The sequence below is a fragment of the Pimephales promelas genome, chromosome 7 (genome assembly GCF_988280905.1).
Source record: "Pimephales promelas chromosome 7, fPimPro1.hap1.1, whole genome shotgun sequence".
Lineage (NCBI taxonomy): Eukaryota > Metazoa > Chordata > Actinopteri > Cypriniformes > Leuciscidae > Pimephales > Pimephales promelas.
The window spans coordinates 12,028,218-12,055,952 of record NC_142775.1 but is presented as its reverse complement, the minus strand read 5'-3'; the positions used below and the strand labels follow the sequence as shown (position 1 = coordinate 12,055,952).

Genomic DNA, 27,735 nt, shown 5'->3' with positions numbered 1-27,735 from the left:
TGCCTGGAAAATGCAAGTTTCAAGATATTTGGAATATTTCATAATTGATTTGATCTACACTATGTTGTCCCCACATTAAGTCCTTGAATTTGAGGGTGTTGAACCTGGAAGGTCCTTGAATTTGAAGTTAACCGAGGTGTGGGAACCCTGATCATAGACTATTTCCATATGTGGTTGTAACAATGTTCACATCTCTTTTAGCGATCTCTTATCAGCTATAAATCTAAGATGGTGATGAGGTCTATACCCGAGTTACTGGATGACTCCTCCAGCCATATTTCCATTGCTGTTCCACGACATCTGAAACAAAGCTCACCACCACCTTCATCATCTTCGGATTCGGATGAAGACATTGATGAGCTGCCTTTTATCCCAATGCCCCTCAACATGGAATTCTCAGGATCTAGAATGTCACTGACTGAAATTGTAGGGGATGATGAAATGGCAGGTAAACCAAACGGAAATGCTGAGAGGCCTGCTTCGATCCAACTGAAGTCAGAGCCGATGGAAGTGGAGACGTCAGAGAGAGAGGGTGGAGATGCAGTCGCTAGGGGTAGAGCCAGAAAGAGGTCAACGCAAGAAGATGAAAAAGGATCGTCTGATGAAGAACCAGCAGAACTGGCAAAAAGGGCAGAACAGGCCAAGAGACCAATGCGCAGAGGTTCAAGCATGGAGTCAGATGAGCCAGAGGGAGCACGTCGCAGAGGAGAGTTGCGCAGAGGGAGCTCAGCTGACAGTGCCCTACAGCTCCACATTAAACCAGAGGAGGGCACTGAAGAAAGCCCACCCACTGGAAGTAGAGTTCTACAAAAGTCAGTATCTATGGAGATTCCAAGGAGGAGCCCAAGCCCAGGAGCTGCAAAGCTGAGCCAGGAAGACTATGCCCTAAAATTAGAACTGATGAGGCAGAGACTTCTCAGGGGTGGCTCTGTTGACAACAAGATGAGCGGATTAAGAGGCCCATTGCTGGAGACATTAGGTATGGGGGATGAGAAGCGTTTTGTGAGGGGGTCTCGTCTAGGTAACCCTCCACTTGTCAGAGCAGCATCCAGTGAGTCACCTAGAGATGACACCCCAAAGACCAAGATACTCCGCAAAAGTGCTTCCTTCAGCCAAGGTGATTCAGAGCCCATGCCATTGCACAGACGGATTGGAGCACCTCTAGAGATCCCACTGGCACAAATAGAGGAGAGGCGGCTGCAGCAAGCTATTTCTATGTCTGCTCTCACAGAGCCAGTCAAGGATTCTCGCCCAGTCACTCCAAAAATTCATACGCCAGAACCAGAGAGACATGAGCTGGAGAACATTGAGGAAAAAGAGCCAGCAGTCTACAAGGACAGTAAATCCGAAGAAGTCATTGTTGTATCAAAAACGAATGCAGATGAAGTCAGAAATGTTGATCAGAACTCTTGGGAGACTGATGCACAAGAGAAGGGCCAGAGCAAGTTAGAGGAACCCAGTGAAAAGTCTGAAAAAGTTGCTGAAATTAAGCTGAAGACCCCCGTAGCAGAGGAAACAATCGAAGAAGAGGAAGATAACGAAAGAGAGGATAAAGAGCCAGAGAAAGAAATGGAGCCTCCTGCTCCAGAGATTGAGGTCAAAGAAGTTGAGGATGATGTAAAGGCATCAACAAAATCTCCAGAGATCATTTCCACCAGGTCAATCATGGTGACCCCAACAGCTGCCCCAGCTCCCAGCCCCCACAGTGTCGTCTCAACGAATGTGACCCCATCTCCCCCCGCACGTACAGTGCTCCCAGATGGTAGAATTTCTGCATATGCCAGTATCATGCAGACCATCATGGTACCATCGGTCCAGGCATCTAGTCAACCTGATCCTGTTCCTGTCCCCACACCTTCACCAACGTCCACCCCATCATCAGTTCCAGTCTATGCACCCATTTCCAGACACATCTCTGAACCAACACTTTTATCATCTTCTTCATCCAAATCAGATCTTCACCAAACCACTGAACATGCGGCAGTCTTTTCTCGGATTGCCTCAACAGAACACCCTCCCAAAGAGCCAAGTCCTCCTAAGACTCCCACTCGTGCTTCCCTTAAGCGCGAGCCGTCTCCTGGAAGCAACATCCAGGACCTTGCATCTGAGGAGGTCTTTGAAGCTCGCTTCAAAAAACGCGAGTCCTCTCTCACTCGCAGTCTCAAACGTTTCTCTTTTCAGAAGACTGAAGAAAAGCCCACCACTGTTGCTCCTGAAACTGCAGAAGATATGTATCGACCAGGGCCAATTGGTGCTCCTTTAGAGTTTGTGCCAAGGAGGTTAGAGGAGAAGTCCAAATCAGTTCAGGATCTCCGTGAGGCAGAGAAGGACCCTGGATTCATGAGGAGACTCTCCATGCGCTTGAAAAGAGCCCCATCAGTGGAGAGGCAGGAGGAGAAGCTCAAAGAGGAGGAGGCACCAAGGCGACGCCTGTCCTGGGCACTAGGACGGAGGGGATCCCAAGAAAAGAAAGAGATTGAAATGGTGAGGTTGGATGGAGGTCCTGAGCCTCCCCCAGAGCCTGAGTCCAAAGCACCTTCGGAGTCACCTATCCTTGCGATACGCAAGAAGATTGGCAGTACCATGGCAAGCTTATCCACAAGGATTAGGAGCCACTCTGAGGAAAGGAAAGACGACAATGAAGGCAAGATGGAGCTCAAGAGGACACCTATATTCACCAAAATACGCCGTTCCACCTCTGAAGGGGGCAGTCTGAAGAGGATGGGTATCCCACAGAACCAACTGGCTGACCAGTCAGGGAAAGGGACCTCATCAGAATCTCTGGATTCCATGTCAAGCATCCAATCAGAATCAGCTTTTAAAGGTATGCCAGTTTTTCCTGGTTAATCTTCTTATTACATTAACTCTTTCATGTTGTTGTCAGTTCTCCTAACTTTAAAGACCGTCATTTTTCTTTCCCTGGTGCAGATATTGAGCGTAGATCACGGTGGGACCGCTGGGGCTTGACAAGGGGAAAAAAAGACAAGACAGTTTCACAACCAGACATACCAGCTTCCATTGCTCGGGAAAATGGCTCTCTCCGCTCTCGCCAGTACACACGTCTAACATCTGGTATTGTTTGTTTTATCTGCGTGTTTCACTGTAACGTCTGCGCTAAAAGTGACATCTGTTTGATGACTTCCTGCTTTGTCATAAACATTTACATATATCATCAATGAATCAATTATGCATATGGACTTGCTTTGGCACAGCTGTGGACGATAAATTATAGTGCCTGTCTTTATTACTTTTTCACTTATTCTCCCAACAATTAGATTTCCCTCCTGTGTTCCATATCAAATTGAGGGACCACGTTCTCCTGGAGGGAGATCCTGTCACTCTCAGCTGCCTCCCTGCTGGCAGCCCTCACCCACACATCTCATGGATGAAAGGTCTGATTCAAATTATAATATTAGCTTTGATGGGACTAAAGATAGATAAATATGGAATCTGACCTAAACGGAGTACAATATGCTTAACAGCTGATAATAAAATAACTGTACAATATTGTAAAAAGTGTATTATCTCACTTCTTTAAAGATTTTGTTCTCTATGTTAGCATAGTGTCTTTCATTTCATACTAAAAGATTATATTTCTTGGTATACTATTCTTAAAGGAGCTGTATGCAAGAAATGTATTTTAACTAATCATAAATGTTCCCTGATTTGTCACTAGACATTAAGAAATCATGTTCATTTTTAAATACTTATTTCACTGTCAACAGTAGTCCGGCCAGGATATTGTCATTTAAAAAGTAAGGTCGCAGCCCTCGACTGGTGTTGATGTTGTCATGTTGTGTTTTGTTCTGATGCGTCACCCTCCACCGATCTACCAATCACGGACTCAGTAGTGTTGCGGCATTCGGGTTGCCAGCTCTTCTCTAGTTACCACAGCTGCAGAAACAAACGTGTCGGAATCGGATGAAAGAATTCTAACGTTGCGAACCCCAAAAAACTCTATATGAATCGGAAATACTTTGTTACAAAGTCCGAAATAAATAATTAACAGAAAAAAAAACTCACTGTGCACTGTGTATCCTACATTCCTGCTGGAACCGGCAGCATATCTGACAACCTCGAGTCATGGGGGAAGGTGGGGATACACCCTAATTTGAAAGTGATTGCAGTACCAGTTTTGGCCACAATCTTGCATACAGCTCCTTTAATTGTTTTATATGTGAAACAATAATTATAAAACAGTATACCAAGAGATATACAGTATGCATTTAATCAGGATCTGTGCTGTGCAAAACCAAGGATCCTAGATGCCTTAAAGGAGTAGTTCACTTTAAAAAAAACTTAATTGATAATTTAAACTGATAATTTACTCACCCCCATGTCATCCAAGATGTCCATGTATTTCTTTCTTTAGTCGAAAAGAAATTAAGGTTTTTGATGAAAACATTCCAGGATTTTTCTCAATATAATGGACTTCAGTGGGAACCAGATGGTTCAAGGTCCAAAAGACACTTTCAGTACCAACTGCAAACTTGTTCAAAGGGCTTTAAACGATTTCAGACGATGAATAAGGGTCTTATCAAGCGAAACGATCGCTCGTTTTATAAATAAATAACAAAGTTTAAGTTTTATAAGATCAAACGCTCGCCTTGCTCTGTTCTGTAACGCACTCCTGTTTGAACTCGTTCATCAAAATTAACAAATCTTTTTCCGAGTCATTTGGCGAAAGAAACGAACGAATTGATTCGGAAAAAGATGTGTTCATTTTGTTGAATGAGTTCGAACAGGAGAGTCACTAACGTGCACCACAGAACAGAGCAAGGCGAGCATTTGATCTTATAAAACTTAAACTTAGTTATTTAAAAAAAAAAATGAGCGATCATTTCGCTTGATAAGACCCTTATTTATCGTCTGGAATCGTTTAAAGCCCTTTGAACAAGTTTGCAGTTTGTACTGAAGGTTTCTTTTGGAACTTGAACCGTCTGGTTCCCACTGAAGTCCATTATATGGAGAAAAATCCGGGAATGTTTTCATTAAAAACCTTTTCATTTCGACTGAAGAAAGAAAGACATGGACATCTTGGATGACATGGGGGTGAGTAAATTATCAGCAAATTTTTGGGAAAAGTGAACTAATAACCAAACCTGTTTAGTTTTTGGCTAAGGATGTCTCTCCATCTCAAAGTAACACCACCAAAGTCGGTCTTAAATGTCAACATAAGCATCTCTAAAGAACACCTCTAAAGAACACCAGATTGTAGCTTTAAGATTAGGATTTTGGAAAAAGTTAAAAGTTCCCAACTAACATTTTTGCTTTTCAACTTTGTGTATTCTCAGATAAGAAACCACTTGTGATTGACCCAAGGATGAACATGATATCCTGCCCTGATGGGAGACAGCTGCTGATGATAATGAAGACCACCAAGAAAGATGCAGGCCTTTATGAATGTGTGGCTTCAAACGCCCTGGCCTCTGTCACCAGCTCATGCGTTGTGTCCCTTGCTCGTAAGTTTCAGACAAGAAATAGACAAGTGCGGAAGTGAAAGTCCAGCTAATTAAGGAAGGAGAATAGATGAGTAAATGAGAAATAGATTGAGAAAATACAACAGTGAAGGAAAAATGCAATGTTGGGGACACGGTAATTCTGTCAGTGTGAAAAACCCTTAAGGAATAAGAAGAGAAGTACCACAACGCAACGTTCCAGAATTTCTCGGAAAAGTAAAGGCTAGAACAGACATGAAAGTGGGACACGGTGAAAGAACAGATTAATTTATTTTTTAAGAGTTAGTGCATAGCTAGATTCAGGAAGGAGTTCTTTTAGCCTTGAGAACAGTAATGCCTTTGGCTTTCTAAAATCATGAGCAGACTAAAGCACTGCTTATTTTGCAAAGACATTTTCTCCTAACAGCCGGTCATAAATTATTCACTTTTTGTGCTTCAGAGCTGATTAATATGGAAAGGTGACTTGCTAGCAGAGGGGCAAATATTATGTAGTTGCTTCGCCGGACAGTTTTTTTGTGTTTAGTGCATGAAATTATTATGCTAATATTATGATAATATCCCATTTTCCTCAGGGTTAGTGGAATAGTGGAAAATAGTGTTAAAATGTTAGGAATTTCTATAGTTATATGATTGTTTTATGAGTCCAGTGTATACAAATTCACATAGCAAGTAATACACACTTACCGTTCAAAAGTTTGGTGTCTGTAAGATTTTTTAAACATTTGTGAAAGAAGTTCACGAAGGCTGCATTTATTTGGTTTAAAGCAGTGATATATGTATTATTGTGAAATAATATTAATTAATATAAAATTAATTTAAAATTCCCGCATCATTATTCCAGTCTTCAGTGTCACGATATTTAAGAAATCATTCTATTATGCAAAAAACAGTTCTTCTTAATTGTTGAAACCGTGGTAAAAAAATAAATAATAATAAGTTATTCAAAAGAATAGCATTTATATAAATGTTTTGTAACATTGTAAATATATTTACTGTCACTTTTGGTCAATTTAATATGTTCTTACTGAATTAAAGGATTACAAAAATAACTTGCAACAGCATTTCGGATGGATGTAAATATTTATCAAGACCATATAAGAATTTCTAGTAGTAAAAACTGGATATTATTCTGTAGGTCTGCCTAATAGTCCTGGGACCCCTGAGGTTCCTCAGAAATATAAAAACACCGCCCTGGTTGTGTGGAGACCCTCAGACACCACGGCACCATGCACCTACTCTCTGGAGAGGAAGAAAGAGGGTTAGTGGACATCTTTCTTTATTTATCTTGCTTTGATTGATGATTTAGTGTGGGATTTGTGTTTATAAATATTGTCAGCTGCATTCCCTATTATTTAAAATGCAAAAATTGTAATGTTTCTCTTAAAATCCACCCTCCATCTTGATTTCCCAAGTTTTTTATCTAACTATTAGTATATTTCAAATGTAAATTCATAAAAAATGGTGGTGAATGTAGAGGAAAGACAGTTATCTTTCCTTCTACTGCCCTCTTTTGGAAAGGATGGGTATTGCAACAAATTCTTCTTTACAATTTATTTTCCTACAGGTGAGACTAACTGGCTGATAGTAGCCACAGGTGTGGCTGACTGTTACTACAACGTCATGGACCTTCCAACTGGTGCCACATACAGGTTCAGAGTTGCCTGTGTGAACAAGGCTGGCCAGGGACCTTACAGCAACTTGTCTGAAAAAGTGGTCCTGGACTCAACAGGTGCACAAACGTTTTGTCTAGATCAGTGATTTCCAACTATTTAATGTTTTCAGGAGCTAATAATTCACAAAAAACACAATGTTCAGATTCATTACAAGTGAACACATATTCAGTGTATTTTGAGTTGTATTCTCTTTTACCATTTTAAGACAAAAAAAGATAGAGATTTTGTCTACCAAATATGTCTAGCTTCTACCACAAAATATTGTAGTTTAATTAGATTGATGGCTTTGATGTCAACTACAAAATGTTTTCTCCTCCTATTTAAATGATTATATAACATATACACTACTGTTTTTTATTATTTAAAAAAAAAATGAATACTTTCTCAGCTTGGATGCATTCAATTTATTTCAAAATTGACAGTAAAGACTTTTACATTTATATTCATGAAACAATCCTGAAACAGATACATTAAGCAGCAACTGTTTTTGAAATTTGCAACAGAGGAGAAGGAAATGTTATCTGAGCACCAAATCAACATATTAGGGTTAGGGTTAGGGTTAGGGATTTATTGTAAAATATATTCAAATAACAGTTCTTTTAAATTGTGACAATATTTTCACTATATTACTGTTTTTGATCACCAAGACTCCGTTTACACCTGGTATTAAAATGCGATCTGTATCCAGATAAGTTATCCGGATAATAAGTACTGATTCCATTTACACCTGGCCACATAAATGTGTTTTTGCAAAACGGATATAAATCCGATCTTCACCTCCTGCGTTATATGCAGATTTATTGGATTGCACGCCACCAAAAGCAACAGATCTGAGCGGCATTTTATTGATCATCAGCTAATTTCCAAATCAGAGACATCAATAAGAGAGAGTGGCAACAGGCCTGGTAAGATAATTTCGTTTCTTTACTTGAAGATGTGTTAACTGCGTCTGTGACTTACTTTCACTTTTATTTGCGATGTTTGCACGTTGAATAGACGCTCAGCTGCTCATCTGCGGTGATGCGTGTTGCGTGTCGCATCTGACTAGGCTATAACATGACATAGCCTATATAACACGCTCTCACTCGTTTATTTTTTAGCATTTTTGGGAGGAGTAAAATATACATATGTGGTTTCAACAACCAGATTGCCTTTACACCTAGTAAAGATCCGGACACAATGCGAGCCAGACTACCTCCAGATGTGGTCAGGCAGATCCGATCACGATCCGATCACAACGCGTTTACACCTTGCATTAACATGCGTTTTTTATTATCCGGATAACTTATCTGGATACAGATCGCATTTTAATACCAGGTGTAAACGGGGTCCAAGTGTCACATAAGTGAGCATAATATAATAAAATATTTTAAAAATCGTACTCGCTTCAAACTTTTGATCACTACAGTAGTGTAATAATATCATTTTGAATGGGACTTATGCATCTATGCTTATTCAAATTCAAAGTCTTTTCTACAGCACCTCAAAAGTCCAGTGGAACAGTTGTTGTCAAAACGCTCTCGTCAGCTCCGGCTCCTGCACCAGCTGTGGTAACATCTACCATGTCTTTACCTGCAATGAAGCCTGCTGCAGCAAAACTGACTCCTTCAGCGCCCTCTACAGCCCAGCCGGTACAGCCTGTGTCTCCTCCTGCGTCAGCTACTACACCTTCCCCCGCTGCCCTTCCCCCGAGCCATCGTACTGCGCCTGATGTCCCAACTCCACCCCTTGGTACTCCTACTCCTGCCAAAGCGAAGACCACTCTGAACATCACTGTGTCCAAACCCTCCCCAGCTCCTCCTGCCAAACCCTCACCGCCTGTCGTTCTGCCCAAACCTCAGACTCCTGTCAGTGTGGTGTCTCCACCATCTCAAACTCCTCCAATGTCCCCACCTCCTCTACTGTATCCTCCGCCCGCTATCGGCAAGCCTATCTCCTCATTGCCCATGTATGCCCCGGCCGCCACCACAGCACATGTGACCCCAGTCATCCCGAACACGCCTTCTCCTGCCCTGTCACCACCCGTGGTGTTAGTTACAAGTCTGAGTCCCTTAGGGGAGGGTACTGGCACACCCAATCGCATGACCCCAAGTGGACGAGCCACTCCATCTGGACGCATCACTCCTACCGGGCGCAGGACCCCTATAGGAAAACCGGGAGACTTGACCCTAAGGCAGGGTGTACCCCAAAAACCATACACTTTCATGGATGAGAAAGCAAGGTAAAGTGCAATGACTGATCACTTTTATATAACCTTATACTAGTGTTTCACAATAGCTTTTTTTTTTTTTGCAACATCAAATACAAAAGCAGCTGTAAGTAATCCATATGATAGAATAGCATGCTGAATGCTGAACTTTTATTTTATTTTATTTATTTATTTATTTATTTATTTTTTTGCTATTTACTTTTTAATCCCAGGCTTCCCTAAGTGAGATAAGAAATTACCAAATGATAATTATACCTACACTTAATAGTTAACTACTTCATAGCTAACATTCAAGATCATCATGTATCATCATGCAAATAAGTGTTAATTAATAACACTTACACTATATATATATATATATATATATATATATAATAAAACAATTTATATAAAAAAATAATATTTCTAACGTTAATTTTACCATAATTTTTATAATATATATATATATATATATATATATATATATATATATATATATATTAGGGCTGTCAAAAGATTAATCGCGATTAATCGCATCCAAAATAAAAGTTTGTGTTTTACATATAAATCTATATACAGTATACATGACAATATTTCTTAAATATATACAAGCATGTGTTTTAGTTTATATATATATATATATATATATATATATATATATATATATATATAAAATAATTATACACAGTGCACCCACATATATTTTGTAAACAAAAACTTTTATTTTGGATGCGATTAATCACGATTAATCGTTTGACAGCCCTAATATATATATATATATATATATATATACATTTAATTCATTATTATTAAATAGAATATATATTCTTTCTGGCGGTCTGTCTGTATTTTTGTAACTAATTCATAGTTCTTTTGTACAGTGACCCCAAAAAATATCTGGTCACTTGGACAAGATGTATATACGTTTTGCACTATATTACAGATTATCAAACCACATAGCATTTATTTTACAAAAAATATGAACACCTTTTTCCAAGCAACATTTTTCTTTTTCTTTTTTTTTTTTTTTTGCAAAAATACATTTATAATTATACGACACATGACAGCCATTGATTATCATGCGTTTCCTTCACCACAGAGGTCGTTTTGGCGTGATCAGAGAGTGTCGGGAAAACGCCACCGGTAACCTGTACATGGCCAAGATTGTGCCGTATGAGCCTGAGAGCAAGCAGGCCGTGTTACAGGAGTATGACATACTGAAGTCCCTCCACCACGAGAAGATCATGGCTCTGCATGAGGCCTACGTCACCCCACGCTACCTGGTGCTCATCTCCGAGTGCTGCTCAGGGAAAGAGCTGCTCTACAGTCTGATTGACAGGTCAGAGACTGCTGCGTGCTTCTTTAGGTCTTCATGTCACCGCTTTTCAATCCTCCCCCAGCACTTTTTGAATTTTGTACCACTACACAAACACTTGACTTGATGAAGTACGGGGTAGTTGTATGGGGGTTGTCAACAGAGCTGTAAATTGTGAAACACTTTGTTTATCTCCCTTCCCAGGTTCCGATACTCAGAGGATGATGTGGTGGCATACATCGTACAGATACTTCAGGGTCTGGACTACCTGCACAGCCGGAGAATCCTGCATCTGGATATCAAACCAGAGAATATCATTGTGACTTACATGAATGTGGTTAAGATTATTGATTTTGGTAGTGCGCAGACCTTCAATCCGCTGTTCCTGAAGCAGTTCAGCCCACCCATTGGAACACTAGACTATATGTGTAAGACAACATTTCTGCACATATTGGTTCATATATTTCAATATTTTCTTGCTAATATAAAAAAAAGAGTCACTGTAAAAATGAATACGACTGAATATGTTAAATCTAATCAATAAAATTGAGGCAACAGAATACAATCAATATTATTAATTAAATTTAACAAATTAGAATTTAGTAATAAGTAACCAAATGAATTACTTAAAAGTTAACCATTTAAAAATGAGCAAAATTTACACATTTTTCGAAATAAAAATATAAAGACCTCATTGAAGACACCTGATGTTAACAAGCAGAATCGCCGAAGGAGAAAACCATAATTTAATATAAGTCACCATTATGGAGATCAGTGTGTGTTTTAGTTGGGCTCTTGACCCTTAAATCATTAACTTTAGATGTTGTTTGGCTGTTATACGTGCCAGATGAACAAATAGAAAAGGTGATTTGATGGTGTTGGTTATGTTTTAACATAATCATTAATTCACAATCATTTGACCTGAATCACTGAACTCTATTTGTTTTTTAAAATAAACACATATATTTTAAAAACGAATGTGTTTTTCCGATATTTTTGTTTAAAAAAATGTGTAAATTCTACTCATTTTAAATGGTTAAGTTTTAAGTAATTCATTTGGTTAATTTTTATTCAATTCTAATTTGTTACATTTAATTCATAATATTGATTGTAATCTGTTGCCTCATTTTTATTGATTAGATTTAACATATTCAGTCGTATTCATTTTTACAGTGTAGTTAACTAGTCTAGCAACCAATCAGAACACTTTCAACAGTAGACAAACATTATTTATTTGCATCATATTCGTAATCCTTTTAAAATGTCATATGTTAGATATTCCCATGGTATCCCATTCCTTCTCGTTTAAGTAATTGTGCATTTCTGTACACTTTCTAATGTGTTTTTAATCTCTGCTGGTTACTGAAAGCCCCTGAGATGTTGAAAGGAGATGTGGTGGGTCCACCAGCTGACATCTGGAGCATTGGCATATTGACTTATATCATGTGAGTGCTGCTGTCCACTGCAACTCTGTCTTGGAAAGTAAATAAAGTCTATTTTGATTTTATGTTGACTTTAAATGTCCAGGTTTGCTGTGTGTTACCTCCATTCTAGTTAGCAATCTTATGTCAGCGGGAGCATTTGAATCGTCACAATTTCACATTCCAGAAGCTCTCTGGAGCTTGTGAGCTGTCAGTGTCTGTGATTATGTTTGACATAAATGCTATTCTAGTATGTAACTCGAAGCTTTTGTCATGCTGTACACCATTCAGGCTCAGTGGGAGACTGCCGTTTACAGAGAATGACCCTGCTGAGACAGAGGCCAGAATCCAGGCAGCCAAGTTTGACCTCAGTAAGCTCTACCAAAATGTGTCCCAAAGTGCCTCTCTGTTCCTCAAAAAGATCCTGTGCAGCTACCCTTGGTGAGTAAAACAGTGCATTTAAAACGTGTGAATATCAAGAAACCTGTCGAGACCATGTCCGTGTCAAATTTCAGCCAAAATCAAAAGGAAAACATTTATTTTGCTTAGTGAAATGAGGCCTTTTTAGGACCACAATTTTGGGAATTGTGGCATTTCTTCGCAATTCTAATTACTGTAAAATACATTTTAACAGTGAGGATATAATTAGAATCACCATTGAGAATCATTGAGACTTTTAAATGATTATAATATTAATATTTTAATATGCATACTTAATTTAATATGCATAATATATTTTATGTTAAGATTTTTATAAAAATCACTGTATATTTTATATATATATATATATATATATATATATATAGCATATAGTATATGAGTGAGTGTGTATATATAATATACATATAATATATGTATATACTGTATGTCACGTACAGTATATATGTATAAAATATATTACATATATTTTATTTAGAAAATATATATTTAGACGCATATTATTTAGAAAATAGGTACTCAAATAGGTACTTATTGCTGTTGTAAAGTACCAAAACAATCACATTTTTAATGCACAAAATAGATATTATTTTACATTTAAAGTATTTATACATCATAATAGTGTTGTTTATTTTTTAAAACTGCTTTTATTTTTTAAATGTCTGTATTTTTGATTGAATAATGCGAGAAATAATTTTACAACAGCGATGAGGATCTAAAGAATCACCATTGAGAATTATAGCAATTTCTCTATTATTTAAGAATATTTATTTTAATGATATTTTTGCATTATAATTATGTCTTGAAATGTATTCTTTTTGTAATTATAATTTTTTTGCAATTCCGTTTGGTGTGATGTTTGTCGCACATCACCTAAGGTGCGTCCCAAATCGCATATCACAATATGCACTATTCTACGCCATTTTGTAGTATAAATAGTGCGAGTAGTGCGTTCACACTGAAAATTAAAAAGAAAAAGTGCACTTTAATTAGCTGGATGATGCACTTATTTAACTGAAAAAACAAAGTGTGGGACGTTGGACACTCCATGCACTCAACTGTCGCAGATTTAATATTGTTTCAACGCTTTAATAGACAAAATAAACGTATAAAGTTCATACACTACACGGCTGACTACATAGTGTATAGTGCGTCATTTGGGACACAGCTCTTGCTTTCAGGATAGGCCAGGCTATGTGTCTTTGATGTTGACTGATTCCTGTTTTTGTCTGTGTTTCAGGGCCCGTCCTACCATTAAGGACTGCTTTAACAACTCCTGGCTGCAGGACGCTTATCTAATGAGACTGCGGAGACAGACTCTCACATTTACCACCACACGCCTCAAGGAGTTCCTGGAGCAGCAGCAGAAGGTCAGGGCAGAGGTGGTAACAAAGCACAAAGTCCTTCTGCGTTCCTACCAGAGCACTCCACAATCCCCGTCCACCCCTGCAGCGCCCATCTCTCAGTGAGCTCCACCACTGGACGTCCTCCAGAGAGATGACAAGACGGCTCCTGGGTTCTCCAGGATGAGGACAGAGAGAGACACAGCCTCAGGACATCCCAGCCCTTGGTGGGCCGCTAAATGTGCGGTGTGTGTACGCAGATAAAGCACAGAATCTTCAGAGTTTATACCACCTGAAACACACACACACACACGTCCAAAAGCGTAATGGATTTCAGTGCATTACCATCCGTTAGCTGTGGCCAGCATGCACAGTGCAGTTGTGTTTATTGTTCAGGACGTCGTCCTTACTTTAAGCTCCTCCCGTCCTACACTTCTTTGCTATGACTTTTTGACAAACCTATTTTAGCAGGTCTCAGCATTGCATCTCTGGCTAGTAGTCAGGAACTAGGACCCATCCTGGTTGAGAAGAGTGACTCAATCAAGAAGACTAGTCCATCACTCGACGCAAAAAAAAAAAAAAAAAAAAAATGTCATGTTAATGTGTATTTTTGGTGGTGTCTTCCAATTGTGAACCAGGGCCTTGAGATTTGTGGAAAATGGTGTATATCTTTTTTTTGAACTAGTTTTTATGGCGTAAGTAATACTTTTATTACTGCCAGTTGTTATATCAGTATATATGAAAACTATATCGACTGAAATCATGGTCTCAAACAAGATGCTTTTACTAATGTGATCTAATCTAAAGTGGATTGACTTTATTGTAATATTGAAAGGCCTCAGCTTTTGGGAGTGACATTTTTGCAAGAATTCCCAGTTCATTAAAGCACACATGTGGTTTGGTTTTCACTGACACTTTTGATATGTTGAAGTCTTTGCGTTCAACACCAGGAATGTATTATATATCGCAGATTTCAGTGCGTACGGTAGCATACAGCATGCATCGGTACAAATTCCTCTTCATAGCGTATCGGCAGCACCATTGGTTTCCAGAGAAAACTCAGTCCTTGTGAATGCAAGAGGATGAACAATCCAAAGTTGTTTATGCAGAGATCGGCTGATTCGAGATGTGCCTGGAAACTAGTGATCTTGTAATGCATGATCAGAATGGAGATGTCTCAGAGAAGTGCCATTTTTTTTTTTTTCCTGAGGGGACTAGAATATATGTTATCAAACATACGTTAGCTGCTGCGTTGAATGTTTATGAGAATCTATAGTATATTATTTTGAATGTTTTTTGCTGAAAGATTCGCTTATGAGAGTAACTTTATGGTTGAATGATTATCACTATCTTTGGTCATTTGAAAAATGTCTTGTTTTGATCTAAATCATCTATGAATCTAAAGCAGAACATGTTCATGGAGATTTGTCTAAAAATAATATTCTTTTATTTGATTTACATAGTTTGTATTTTTTTGGATTTATTTTTTGAACAGTTTGCATCCTGTTTGGTGAACATAGTCACAGAATCAGTGCTTGATTTATTTTTTATTTGTTTTGTTTAGTTGTTAATTTATCTAATGGATGAGTGAGTGATTCACATCCACACACACACAAAAAAATCATATTCACATTTACAGCAAACAAACCTACAACTTGTGAAACAAAGTGGAATGAAAACAGCATCAGGGTCCCACATTCATGAAAAAAAAAATGAATATGAATTTGAACTCGGAAATATTTCATTGGCTAGATTAGAAAATGCTCTTTGTGGTAAAATTTCCATAAAGTAATTTTAGAACTGCTTATCCAGTGATCACAGACAACAGGAAAAGGCATGTAAATCCAAAAGCTGTGGGAAAGCTGCAGTAATGTTCTCATTGTTTTTAGCGCAGTCCATATCGTGACATCATCTGTCCACACACAGCAAGTAAACACCCTTTGACCTTCTATCACATTGGATTATACAGTAAATAGCTGTTTGCTTCGTTTTTATTGCAGTACTAATTCAGTGCAAATTCTTTTGTTTTTCATCACTTTGCATAAATGCTAACATTGGGGTTTTTCTTCTATCCAATTTGTATATTATTTGTTTTTGGGTTATTCAAATTGTTCAAGCTTCTAGTTTCAAATATATTACGGTGCGAAAACTAAAACAGAGAAAAAATGGAAACCCAATAAAGAATTCAGACTCAGTGTGTTGTTGTGAAAAAGGTTTTATATTATTTCATTTGTGTGTGTGTGTGTGTGTTTACTACTCTTTCAGTCATGCCGAGCAACCCTTTAATGTGAAACTAAATCAAGCTTTTCTGGAATGAATTGTGTTGCACTAAAACAGTGACGATGTGGAGATAATATGAATGTTTTACAGTAGAATGAAGTGTGTACATGTCGAAACCATGACTTTTCATGAATAAAATCAGCTGTCAGCAATACTCAACAGACTACATTAATTTATTATTATTATTCCAGTCATTTCTGTGTCTCTAAGTACATATTACAAAGTGGAAATGGTCTAAATGTCATTATGAGACACTTTAGAAGAAGAAGAATTCAACCAGATGTAGTTAGACTCCATAAACGGGCCATTAACTCGCACTACATTCATGTGTTCAAGTGAAGCCAATCCAAATGTAAGGACTCTCAAGCTTTTTACATGTACGCTATTTTATTTTGGACCATTGATGTTTCACATCAGCTCACTCTTAGCCTTAGGGGTTTGTCATGACAGGTTGACTATATACAGCACAACTGCTTACTCTAGAACACTTGTTGATCTTTTATCAACATCAGTATGTCATCTCTAAGATAAAGATAAACTTAAGTCTCAAACTTAAGTACTCTCAATGGAACTGTATTTATAAAAGTCAGGCACAATAGGAGGACAACTGCACATTTGTTGGATCCTGAGTAAGTAAAGGTCAAGGAACTTCAGGTTGAGTATTAGTTGATTTTGCTGATAACGACTATTTATGATTATAACTGTCATATCACAATCATTTATCATTGTACTTAATGCTATTCGTTATATTGCCTGTTGTTTTAACTCTTAACCTTGCTATCTGTCCATCCATCCATCTGAATTTATCAGGACAAATACAAAGCAGCTTTATAGTGACAATTGAAAATTAAAGTAACAGAGATTGCTTTGGCCTTGCATCAGCTCTAGAATAAAGTTATTGTGCAGCTAAAAGTCTGTTCACTTCCGTTGCAAAGATCATTATTAACTTAGGCCGCTAACATGAAATAGGTTCCAAGGTACAATCCTTATATATATAATTTATATATATATATATATATATATATATATATTATACTCATATCTCACCTAAAGTATTATTAGGAACACCTGCTCAATTTCTCATTAATTCCATTATCTAATCAACCAATGACATGGCAGTCTTCAACGCTTCAATGCTTCAATGCATTTAGGGGTGTGGTCCTGGTCAAAACAATCTCCTGAACTCCAAACTGAATGTCAGAATGGGAAAGAAAGGTGATTTAAGCAATTTTGAGAGTGGCATGGTTGTTGGTGCCAGACGGGCCAATCTGAGTATTTCACAATCTGCTCAGTTACTGGGATTTTCACACTCAACCATTTCTAGGGTTTACAAAGAATGGTGTGAAAAGGGAAAAACATCCAGTATGCGGCAGTCCTGTGGGTGCAAATGCCTTGTTGATGCTAGAGGTCAGAGGAGAATGGGGCGACTGATTCAAGATGATAGAAGAGCAACTTTGACTGAAATAACCACCCGTTACAACTGAGGTATGCAGCAAAGCATTTGTGAAGCCACAACACGCACAACCTTGAGGCGGATGACCAGATGAAAAGCAGAAGACCCAACCGGGTACCACTCATCTCCACTACAAATAGAAAAAAGAGGCTACAATTTGCAAGAGCTCACCAAAATTGGACAGTTGAAGACTGGAAAAATGTTGCCTGGTCTGATGAGTCTCGATTTCTGTTGAGATATTCAGATGGTAGAGTCAGAATTTGGCGTAAACAGAATGAAAACATGGATCCATCATGACTTGTTAGCACTGTGCAGGCTGGTGGTGGTGGCGTAATGGTGTGGGGGATGTTTTCTTTGCACACTTTAGGCCCCTCAGTGCCAATTGGGCATCGTTTAAATGCCACGGCCTACCTGAGCATTGTTTCTGACCATTTCCATCCCTTTATGGCCACCATGTACCCATCCTCTGATGGCTACTTCCAGCAGGATAATGCACCATGTCACAAAGCTCGAATCATTTCAAATTGGTTTCTTGAACATGACAATGAGTTCACTGTACTAAAATGGCCCCCACAGTCACCAGATCTCAACCCAATAGAGCATCTTTGGGATGTGGTGGAACGGGAGCTTCGTGCCCTGGATGTGCATCCCACAAATCTCCATCAACTGCAAGATGCTATCCTATCATTATGGGCCAACATTTCTAAAGAATGCTTTCAGCACCTTGTTGAATCAATGTCACGTAGAATTAAAGGGTTAGTTCACCCAAAAATGAAAATTAAGTCATTAATTACTCACCCCCATGCTGTACCAACGCCGTAAGACCTTCGTTCGTCTTCGGAACACAAATGAAGATATTTTTGATTAAATTTGAGAGCTGTATAACTACCACATTGGCTCCTAGAGGACTGCCTCTTGACGGCCCAGAAAGTCAATGAAGAAAATGTTTAAATATCCCAAGTGACTACCGTGGCTCAACTATATGTTTATCAAGCGACGCGAATACTTTTTGTGCGAAAAAACAAAAAAAATAACGAGTTTATTCGACTATTTATTTTCTTCCTTGTAGGCCAGAACGAGAATTCCTTAGGTTTCCACGACGCATGCGCGAGATTTGCGATCTGCTCACACCAGCCTTCACTACTTCAGATCGCAATTCTCGTGCATGCGTCATGGAAATCTATAAGGAAGTCTCGTTCTGGCCTACAAGGAAGAAAAGAAATAGTCGAATAAACTCGTTATTTTTGTTTGTTTTTTCGCACAAAAAGTATTCGCGTCGCTTGATAAACATATAGTTGAGCCACGGTAGTCACTTGGGATATTTAAACATTTTCTTCATTGACTTTTTGGGCCGTCAAGAGGCAGTCCCTTAGGAGCCAATGTGGTAGTTATACAGCTCTCAAATTTAATCAAAAATATCTTCATTTGTGTTCCGAAGACGAACGAAGGTCTTACGGGGTTGGTACAGCATGGGGGTGAGTAATTAATGACTTAATTTTCATTTTTGGGTGAACTAACCCTTTAAGGCAGTTCTGAAGGCGAAAGGGGTTCAAACAGTATTAGTATGGTGTTCCTAATAATCCTGTATAAACCTGTGAAAACACACTGACGGCGTGCACATTTGTATTACATTTTCAGTCTATAGGTTTGCACATTTGAATTTGTCCACAGGTGTCTTTCTTTACAAACCTACAAAAATCCCTTTTCAGGCCTTAAAAATGTATGACACAGAATTATTTATTGCTTCCGAGTAGCGATGTGAAGCGGACCTATTTTGACAACGTTCTATATCTGTACAGAGGTAAAGGGAAGGAGGTCTTCGCAGGAGAGAGACTAGTTGACACTTCAGGACTGCGTTGTCGTCGTGTCCAGGCGCAGGTCCTTCATTAGATCCGGATACGGCCTGGATCCGGGGGACTGCGGTAAACCTCGGGATGAACAGAGAGACTATATAAGCATAGATGCCATTCTTCTTATGAACAAGTACATCAGGATTTATGGGACGTGTTCCCGGTTCTGGCTGACCTGATATATGCAGCCTAACATTGAATTATAGAAGTCTATAGTGTGTTATGTGTATGCTAGGCCAAAGAGATGTGTTTTTAGTCTAGATTTGAACTGACAGAGTGTGTCTGCTTCCCGGACAGTGTTAGGAAGATTGTTCCAGAGTTTTGGTGCTAAATAGGAAAAGGATCTACCACCAGCAGTCGATTTAGATATTCTAGATATTATCAACTGGCCGGAGTTTTGAGATCGCAATAGACGTGAAGGACTATAATGTGTTAAGAGCTCGCTCAAGTACTGCGGAGCTAAACCATTTAGTGCTTTATAAGTAATCAGCAATATTTTAAAAAATTTACCGATGTTTAATAGATAGCCAATGCAGGGTTGACAGAACCGGGCTAGTATGGTCATACTTTCTGGTTCTCAATAGACGTAAGAGCATTACAATAATCTAGCCTTGAGGGCTACATGACCTCCAATCTAGCCTTGAAGCTGCATGAACTAATTGTTTCCGCATTTGTCATTGAGCTTAAGACATAATTTAGATATTTTTACGATGGAAGAATGTGGTTTTACAGATACTAGAAACGTGACTTTTAAATGAAAGATCGGTGTCAAAGAGCACACACTGTTTCCTTGATGACAGAGCTGTCATCATCCCACCAGTGTCACATGATCCTTAAGAAATCATTGTAATATGCTCAAGAAACATTTGTTCTTATTATTAATGTTGATAACATTTGTGCTGCTTAATATTTTTGTGAAGAACTTTTTCCCCCAAAAAGAACAGTATTTATTTTAAATAGAAATCTTTTGTAACATTATAAACGTATTCACTCTCACATTGGATCAATTTAACGCATGCTAGCTGAATAACATTATTAATTTCTTTCCCAAAAAAAGAAGTCTTACTGACCCAAAACTCTTGAATATACGTATAAAAACCTCATTTAGAGACAATCAACTTCTTTTGTAATCATTTAAAGCTAATTGACTGACTTGTTTTAGTAAATCATCATTACAATCTCACACGCTATCAAAACCCCACGATCAGATCCTATTCCAGTACTGTATGTCATAACCATTTTGACATCGATGAAACAGTTTGCAGTTTAATTTTCAAGATTTCCCCAGTCAAATCCGTCAGTCCACTAGCAGCAGCACTTCCTGCCCTTTAGACATGAATGATCCTCAAAGCTACTGTACGAAGCAACAATCCACATCCAAGCTTCATGGCGAGAGCATTTGTGAGTCACAATCGGTTATAGACAGAGCTCTATTAAATGCTGTGTGGCTCAGCTGCATGTAACAGCTGACCTTTGATTTGTCGTCTGGATGAATGTGTACCATTGTCTGTTTAAATCAAGGACAGAGCAACAAAAATGGCCCTCCAATGTGTCTGCGGGAACTGAAAGATGTGGTTCTGCTGGAGATCAGTGCAGTGTCTTTCCAGACCCCTTCATGCTCTTGAAGGATGGACTAAGAACAATTATGTTTTTGAGGATCCTGATGTTGTGGCCCAGGTCATGTGTGAAGCCATCTTGGATGACCAAATCAGAGATATGTTCATCTATATGCAAACTCAAGTCACCATTAAATCAAAATGAAAAATTCTTGTTTGCAACAATAATTTGCAACGCAACTTGCATTTCATGCTGACTAAACGTCTCTTATTGACCTAATTGGTTGTATTTTTCCCTGTAACCTCTCTGTTGCGGCTGTTTCAGCGAGAAATCAATAGACTTTCCTGACCATCAAATACACTTAGCCAGCAGATTCAGGGAAGTATGATGACCTCTGAGCAGTTAGAGACACAGGTCCTCTTCTCTCTCGTGTGGTTTTTATACTTCAAATAATGTCCTTTGTCTTTCATTTGATTGATAGTTTGTACTGGTTTACAATAAAAGGCCTTTTTCTAAAGGCATCCCCCTTCAGGTCATGTTATGGGTCTTTTTTTTTTTTTTTTTTTTTGCTGTGAATTCTTTACCCGTTTTTATAAAGAATTTTTATAAAGTAAACAAACAAACAAAACAAACACACACACAAAAAAAAACATGACGTGATCGATCATTGATCAATTCACAAATAATATTTTGTCCCCGTGATAACAAGCTCATGGTGTTAAAAATTAAGCAATAACTGTATATTTTTTGAAAGAACTTGAAATGTGACAAAAAAAACTTCGAATTTATAATCCGGAGGGTCTTGCTGATGCATTGAATGACTGTAGACTGTTAAGTGTAGTGTGTGATGAATACCAATGATGTAAACTCTGTAATCAACATGACGGAGTGCGCGAACTTTGAGGACTCTCCCTATCCTCCATTCTATAGACGGTCTCAAGCCCCCCCGCGCTCGCAGCTTCTGCCAAAAAAGTTCACAAGAAAGTTGTCTTGCTTCTTAAAAAGCGTAAAATGCACACGCATTCGTTTGAAATCATTCAGGTCTGACTATTTATAAGACATATTACTTGTCGGACGTTAGAAAAAGCTGTTTTAACTTCGAAGTGAGCTTTCAGTTACGCAGAGGCCAAGAGATCTTTTAAACTTGTTTGCGTATTGGATTTTGTCAATTTTAAAGGGGCAACGCATATTAATCAAGCTCTTGCCCAAGCGACTAAGATACTTTGTTCCAAAGTCAGATTTATTAATATTATCCAGTTCCAGTGAAATAGGAAGAAAAATAAATCAACGAGAATGCTAACATTGTATAAATATGTTATGGTCGAAAAAAAAAATGCTGTAAGTTTAATAGACCCCACCAAAAATCTCAAATTAATTTTCAGACAATCTTACAAATGTGAAATGTTCCTCTTGCATATACAAACATTTCTTACTTCAAAAAAAGAGTAATACGTTTTAGGCCTATAATGTTGTGTGTATGGTATTATTCGTGTATTTATTTACATGCTGTGTGATACTTAAATAATAAAACCATTAAAATAGCAATTGATTAACTTTTTACATGTATATTACATTTTACATACTGTTAATATTACAGTGCGGAACAACAACAACAAAAAATAGCTAAAGTTTATTTGTGCTGAGCTGTCTTGGTTTGTGGGGCCACCATCCAATTTTGAGTAATTAATATGTTGTATTTGAACTAATACTAAAAGAGATTTTCACAGGTAGCATACAGGTAAATGCGTGCGTTTTTCTTCTGATTCGTAACATATTTCAAATCCATAAACTTTTAAACCTTCGAAGTGGCTTGCATAGTTATCTTGTCTTGAGTGTCGTTGCCCCTTTAAGGCGAAGGGTGCCTTGAAACCGCCGAGTTCCATGTTTTTATGTTGAAATTGAGAGCAGAGCCGAACTCCATGTTGAGAAAAGTTATCATCCAGGAACTTAACTTTTTATTATTATTTTTATTTAATTTTCTTTATGTCGTATAACGTATAAAACATAGATACTACATTCAGCCAAGTATGGTTTCGCATTATGAATGTTCTTAAGTGGTAAAAGTCTTTTGGAGTTTTGGGTGCATTTGCAGGGAGTCTTTTCTTTTTTTTTTTTCAATTCAATCGTAGCCAACGGAAAGATTTTAATACGGAAACCCCTTTTAAGTTGCGATTTTACTTGCTTTACGGATCTCATGGACCACCCGTCCTCCTCGATCATCACGCAAGTGAGCAGGGATGAAGAAGCGAGTGCTCCTTTACGGGACAGAGGTGAGTTGAGAGAAAGTTTTGTGTCGGCACATGTCAAACTCTTTTGATGAATGTTTGGCGCGCGACGGACGCTTCACACACAGCTATATTCTGTCAAAGTGTAGCATTGACTGGACTTTATTGAAAACTCAGTATTATATCAAACATTTCCGCTCACCAAAACACTACTATAACGTGTGATTTCCACTTTCCAAAGTTGATGACAGTTGAATGTGGATCCATGAAGGCCATTAATAATGATACAGTGGAGAAACATCACATACAGACAGTTGCCATGAACTCGAGATTTATTTCAAAACGACTTTTATTTTTATATATATTTATAAATTAATGCGTTGAGGGGGCGTGTCCATGATGACAGTCTTCACTGACGTTTGAGGGAAGGCTAGTTCATGTTGTTTACCTGTAGTGTTGTAGTACAGCAGCCATCCTGTCTGAGTCATATTATGTTTATGTATCCGTATATCCCGTAATAAACGACTTTGAATCCCTCCTCAGGTGACATATTATCATGAGACAAGATTCCTTAACTCCCTTATCTCATCTCTGATGTTTAGATTGTCTTTTTGCCATGGCAACTGTCAATGCATGAATGTGCAAGTGTCGTTGTTTATTGTACTAAACTGGTGTAGTATGCGTGAATGTGCACAAACCTGCATATTTTTTATTGATTATGTTTTTTTACGCTTTAGAATAATCATAAACTCGTCAAAATGAAATAAAACTGGAAGTGGTGGAATTTAATGGTTCAAGTATTAAAGACTTTAGATTTTTTTTTAAATCATGCAATCAACCAATCTGTCGATAAATAATCAGTAAAGTGTCTAAACTTTTGACTGATAGAATTATTGAAAGGTCGTAAGTCATAATGTCACAGTAAACAAGATAGGTCACTGTTTGCAGGTCAAAGGTTAGATGAAAAGTGACACTTTAATCAATTTTTGACTTCTCAGCAAAACATTATGACCTTAACAACTTCATGAGGTGATTTGCTTCTCATTTCTGATTAATTATTATTATTGTTTGTTGTATTTTAGACAAAATATTTCAACTCTGTGGCGTAAACAAAATGTGTATCTCATCTGTCTTTCTTTTTTTTTTGGTCAGTGATGAATATGATGAATTATATATATATATATATATATATATATATATATATATATATACACTCTTGGGCAAAGGGGCAAGTCAAAAATGGCAAAATATTTAGTGATCTTTAAATCATTTTAATCACAAATCATTGGTCAGGAAATTAGCATGAATTGCACAAATATTGTAGATAAAGTAACTTAGCACAGAACAGCTTTCCCTTTGTTTTCTTAAAATGTTGAAGCCGTGTGGGTAAATTTGCTGACAGATTTTTACAGTCAGTGTTGATGGTTTCAAATAGTTCACGAGTAGTTGAAAATTGTCTCCCAGTTAATTTGAGTTTAATGAGAGGCCACATATTCACTAGGGTTTAAATTTAGACAGAAGAAGGCCTAAACGTGAGCCTGATGGAATTGTTCTCAAGCCACTTATTGATTTTCTTTGCAATTTGTCTTGTTGAAAAATTCAATCTGATCTTACCATTTCAATTGTGGGAAGTAAGCCATTCTGGAATATTCCCACTCTAAAGCATTAAATGACTTTTCACAGTGAAGTAGCTCACCAGTAAAAAGGCTCCCTACACATCAACACCTCTTCCTCCATGTTTATCTGTGGTACACATGCGTTTATTACTATATTTCTCATCAAATTTTCAAAGACACTGTTCTGGAGTATCACCATGCAACTAGTGTTTCATTGTGACTCCACACACATCGCATATTCTGCCAAAAACTTAATTCCGTTTTGATGTTTTTTTCTGAGACAGCAATGTTTTTTTAAGTATTGCATTAGCTTAAATTGTGCTAATTTCCTGACCCACAATTAAAAACTTAGTGTTTAATGAGCTCAACCGTGTTTTCTGCATGATGCCGACTACAGTGAGAGCATGGGGAGGATCCGCTACGGGTAAAGACATAGCAGTCTGCCTCGCTGCTTGTTTTTCCGACCGCTGTGTTTTTCACCAGTGCTCCTTTTCCCCCTCTCGCGCACACAGAGATGGAGATGGTTTACAGGCCTGTGTTTTTGTTACAGATTTGAAGAAAACCACTCCCTGTAGCAGGTTCAGTACATCACACAGATCATTTACCTAGAAATGTAACCTAATTTTGCTAAAGTAAACTTTGAAACTAAATCACGTATTCATGCACTGTAATATATATATATATATATATAGGAAGATGTATTGTGGTAAAAAAAAAAAAAATCAGAGCTTTGCAATATACCTAGAGAATGTTTCTAAACTGGGTATTTACATCTCCACTTGTCCATATGAGTGTAAAAGGATTGTTTTGTTAGGCAACGTGTGACGTGGTTGAAAAGGAATCAGGAGCATTTACTGACTGTACAGCCATGTGTGATATTAAGTTTCACAGTGAGTCTTTATACTCTGAACATCCTTCACAAAACCAGTTTCTTTCACAGACACAAGATCAAAGTTGCAATTTTAACTTGAATTAAATTGGAAAATCGCATAAAACACTTGCAAATACAGCAGAGCTTCTATCCCATGTGTTTAAGAGAAAGAAATGTCACTTCAAGTGCAATAAAACCGACCCGCTGGTTTGTCCATTTATCCAATCCCATCCTCAGTTGAGGCAAAGTCACGTGAGCTTTTTTGTTTTGGGGGATTTATTTGGTAAATGTGTTTCAATCGTAGTTTGTGCATGTCATCTTATCAGTAAAAAAATTAGCTGACTCAATTGAACAGAAAGTTTTTTTTGAATTTATGCACGTCTTCTTGGGGTTTCCATTAAAGGAGTAGTTCACTTTCAAAAAAAAACTTTTGCTGATAATTTACTCACCCCCATGTCATCCAAGATGTCCATGTCATTATTTCTTCAGTCGAAAAGAAATTAAGGTTTTTGATGAAAACATTCCAGCATTTTTCTCCATATAGTAGACTTCAATGGGAACCAAATGGTTCAAGGTCAAAAAGACGGTTTCAGTGCAAAGTGCAAACTGTTCAAAGGGCTTTAAACGATTCCAGACGTTGGGTCTTATCAAGCGAAACGATCGCTTATTTTTAAAAAAAAATAAAGTTTAAGTTTTATAAGCTCAAAGGGTCGCCTTGATCTGTTTTGTGATGCGCGTTCGTGACTCTCCTATTCGAACTCGTTTATCAAAATGAACGAATCTTTTCCAGAGTCAACTCGTTCTATTTCGTTCGTTGAATGAACCAAATGACACGAAAAAAGATTTGTTCATTTTGATAAACGAGTTAGAACAGGAGAGTCACGAACGCGTATCACAGAACAGAGCAAGGCGACTATTTGAGCTTATAAAACTTAAACTTTATTTTTAAAAAAAATGAGCGATCGTTTCGCTTGATACGACCCTTTTTCATCGCCTGGTGTCATTTAAAGCCCTTTGAACAGTGAAACTGTCTTTTGGACCTTGAACCATTTGGTTCCCATTGAAGTCCATTATATGGAGAAAAATCCTGGAATGTTTTCATCAAAAACCTTAATTTTTTTTCTACTGAAGAAAGAATGACATGGATATCTTGGACGACATGGGGGTGAGTTAATTATCAGCAAAAGTTTTTTTCTCAAATTCAATATCCTAGAAAAATAGGTGTTGTTAAACATGGCTACTGATCTGTCTCTTATGATATATAGTTGAAGGTAGTCAAGATGAAGAAGTTCATTTAAATGTGAGTATATGCACATGGAAGGATATGGAAAAATAAAGTTGCATAAAAATCCATGTCAGAAATTGCATGCATCCTAATTCGCTGAGATTGATTTGTTTTATTGATAATCATTCTCTCTTTTAATGCTGAACTGCTGCAATTGATATACAATTTTTTTAATTTAATGTTTTATTAGTAATTTTAACAAAATGTTTATATTTTAATATTTAAAATGTAAATAAGTTGTGTATATTTTGAAACCAATAATAATTTTAGCTGTTTAAAGTATTTATTTTTTAATTGATTCCTTGATTCCTCAGTGCTTGTAGTTTGTGATCAGATTGCATGGTTGATGTGTGGATTTTGTCATGGATTCAACTTTTTTTGAGTGTGCTTGCTTCATACGTACATTTCCCTTTCTTGGCCGGTCTATCAAAACTGCCATCTCATGAATCGTGGGAAGACAGAGCAACTTGAGTTGTATAAGATTCAAATTAGTATTTTGTGGGCTTCAATGCAAAGGCTATCTGTGAGATCTTTTTACACATTCATTTCTAAATATGATTTGCTATACATGTTTGTTCTTAAAGTTGAACCACATCAAAGTAAGTCAATTAGTGCTCTGTCACATCTCTAAACATGATGATAGCCATCGTGTCGTGTGTGTTCAGTTCTTCATGTGTGGCTTGTTTCTACATGCCCTGATGCTTAAGAGGAATCCCAGGATTTTCTTGTCTTGAGTGTCTGTACTCATTTAGCAGGCACTA

At 37.7% G+C, this 27,735-nt stretch overlaps 2 protein-coding genes across 7 annotated transcripts in view; both read left to right on the top strand.

The window, feature by feature from the left end:
- spegb (striated muscle enriched protein kinase b) overlaps positions 1 to 16,271 on the top strand; it is a 74,789-nt gene extending 58,518 nt beyond the window's left edge. For 5 of the 6 annotated variants that reach the window (XM_089133065.1, XM_089133061.1, XM_089133062.1 and 2 more), the window contains 12 exons: positions 202 to 2,824; positions 2,929 to 3,072; positions 3,276 to 3,392; positions 5,295 to 5,462; positions 6,595 to 6,717; positions 7,024 to 7,188; positions 8,600 to 9,353; positions 10,420 to 10,659; positions 10,840 to 11,063; positions 12,005 to 12,080; positions 12,348 to 12,497; positions 13,735 to 16,271. In XM_089133065.1, the coding sequence (XP_088989191.1) occupies positions 202 to 2,824; positions 2,929 to 3,072; positions 3,276 to 3,392; positions 5,295 to 5,462; positions 6,595 to 6,717; positions 7,024 to 7,188; positions 8,600 to 9,353; positions 10,420 to 10,659; positions 10,840 to 11,063; positions 12,005 to 12,080; positions 12,348 to 12,497; positions 13,735 to 13,963 (5,013 nt within the window). In that variant the 3' untranslated portion in view covers positions 13,964 to 16,271. The remainder of the gene's footprint in view (positions 1 to 201; positions 2,825 to 2,928; positions 3,073 to 3,275; positions 3,393 to 5,294; positions 5,463 to 6,594; positions 6,718 to 7,023; positions 7,189 to 8,599; positions 9,354 to 10,419; positions 10,660 to 10,839; positions 11,064 to 12,004; positions 12,081 to 12,347; positions 12,498 to 13,734) is intronic. The other variant, XM_039669819.2, reaches the window with a different exon arrangement.
- Positions 16,272 to 22,880: 6,609 nt separating this feature from the next.
- ctdsp1 (CTD small phosphatase 1) overlaps positions 22,881 to 27,735 on the top strand; it is a 39,534-nt gene continuing 34,679 nt past the window's right edge. Inside the window, exon 1 of the mRNA XM_039669733.2 lies at positions 22,881 to 23,247. Within this exon, the coding sequence (XP_039525667.2) occupies positions 23,022 to 23,247 (226 nt within the window). The 5' untranslated portion in view covers positions 22,881 to 23,021. The remainder of the gene's footprint in view (positions 23,248 to 27,735) is intronic.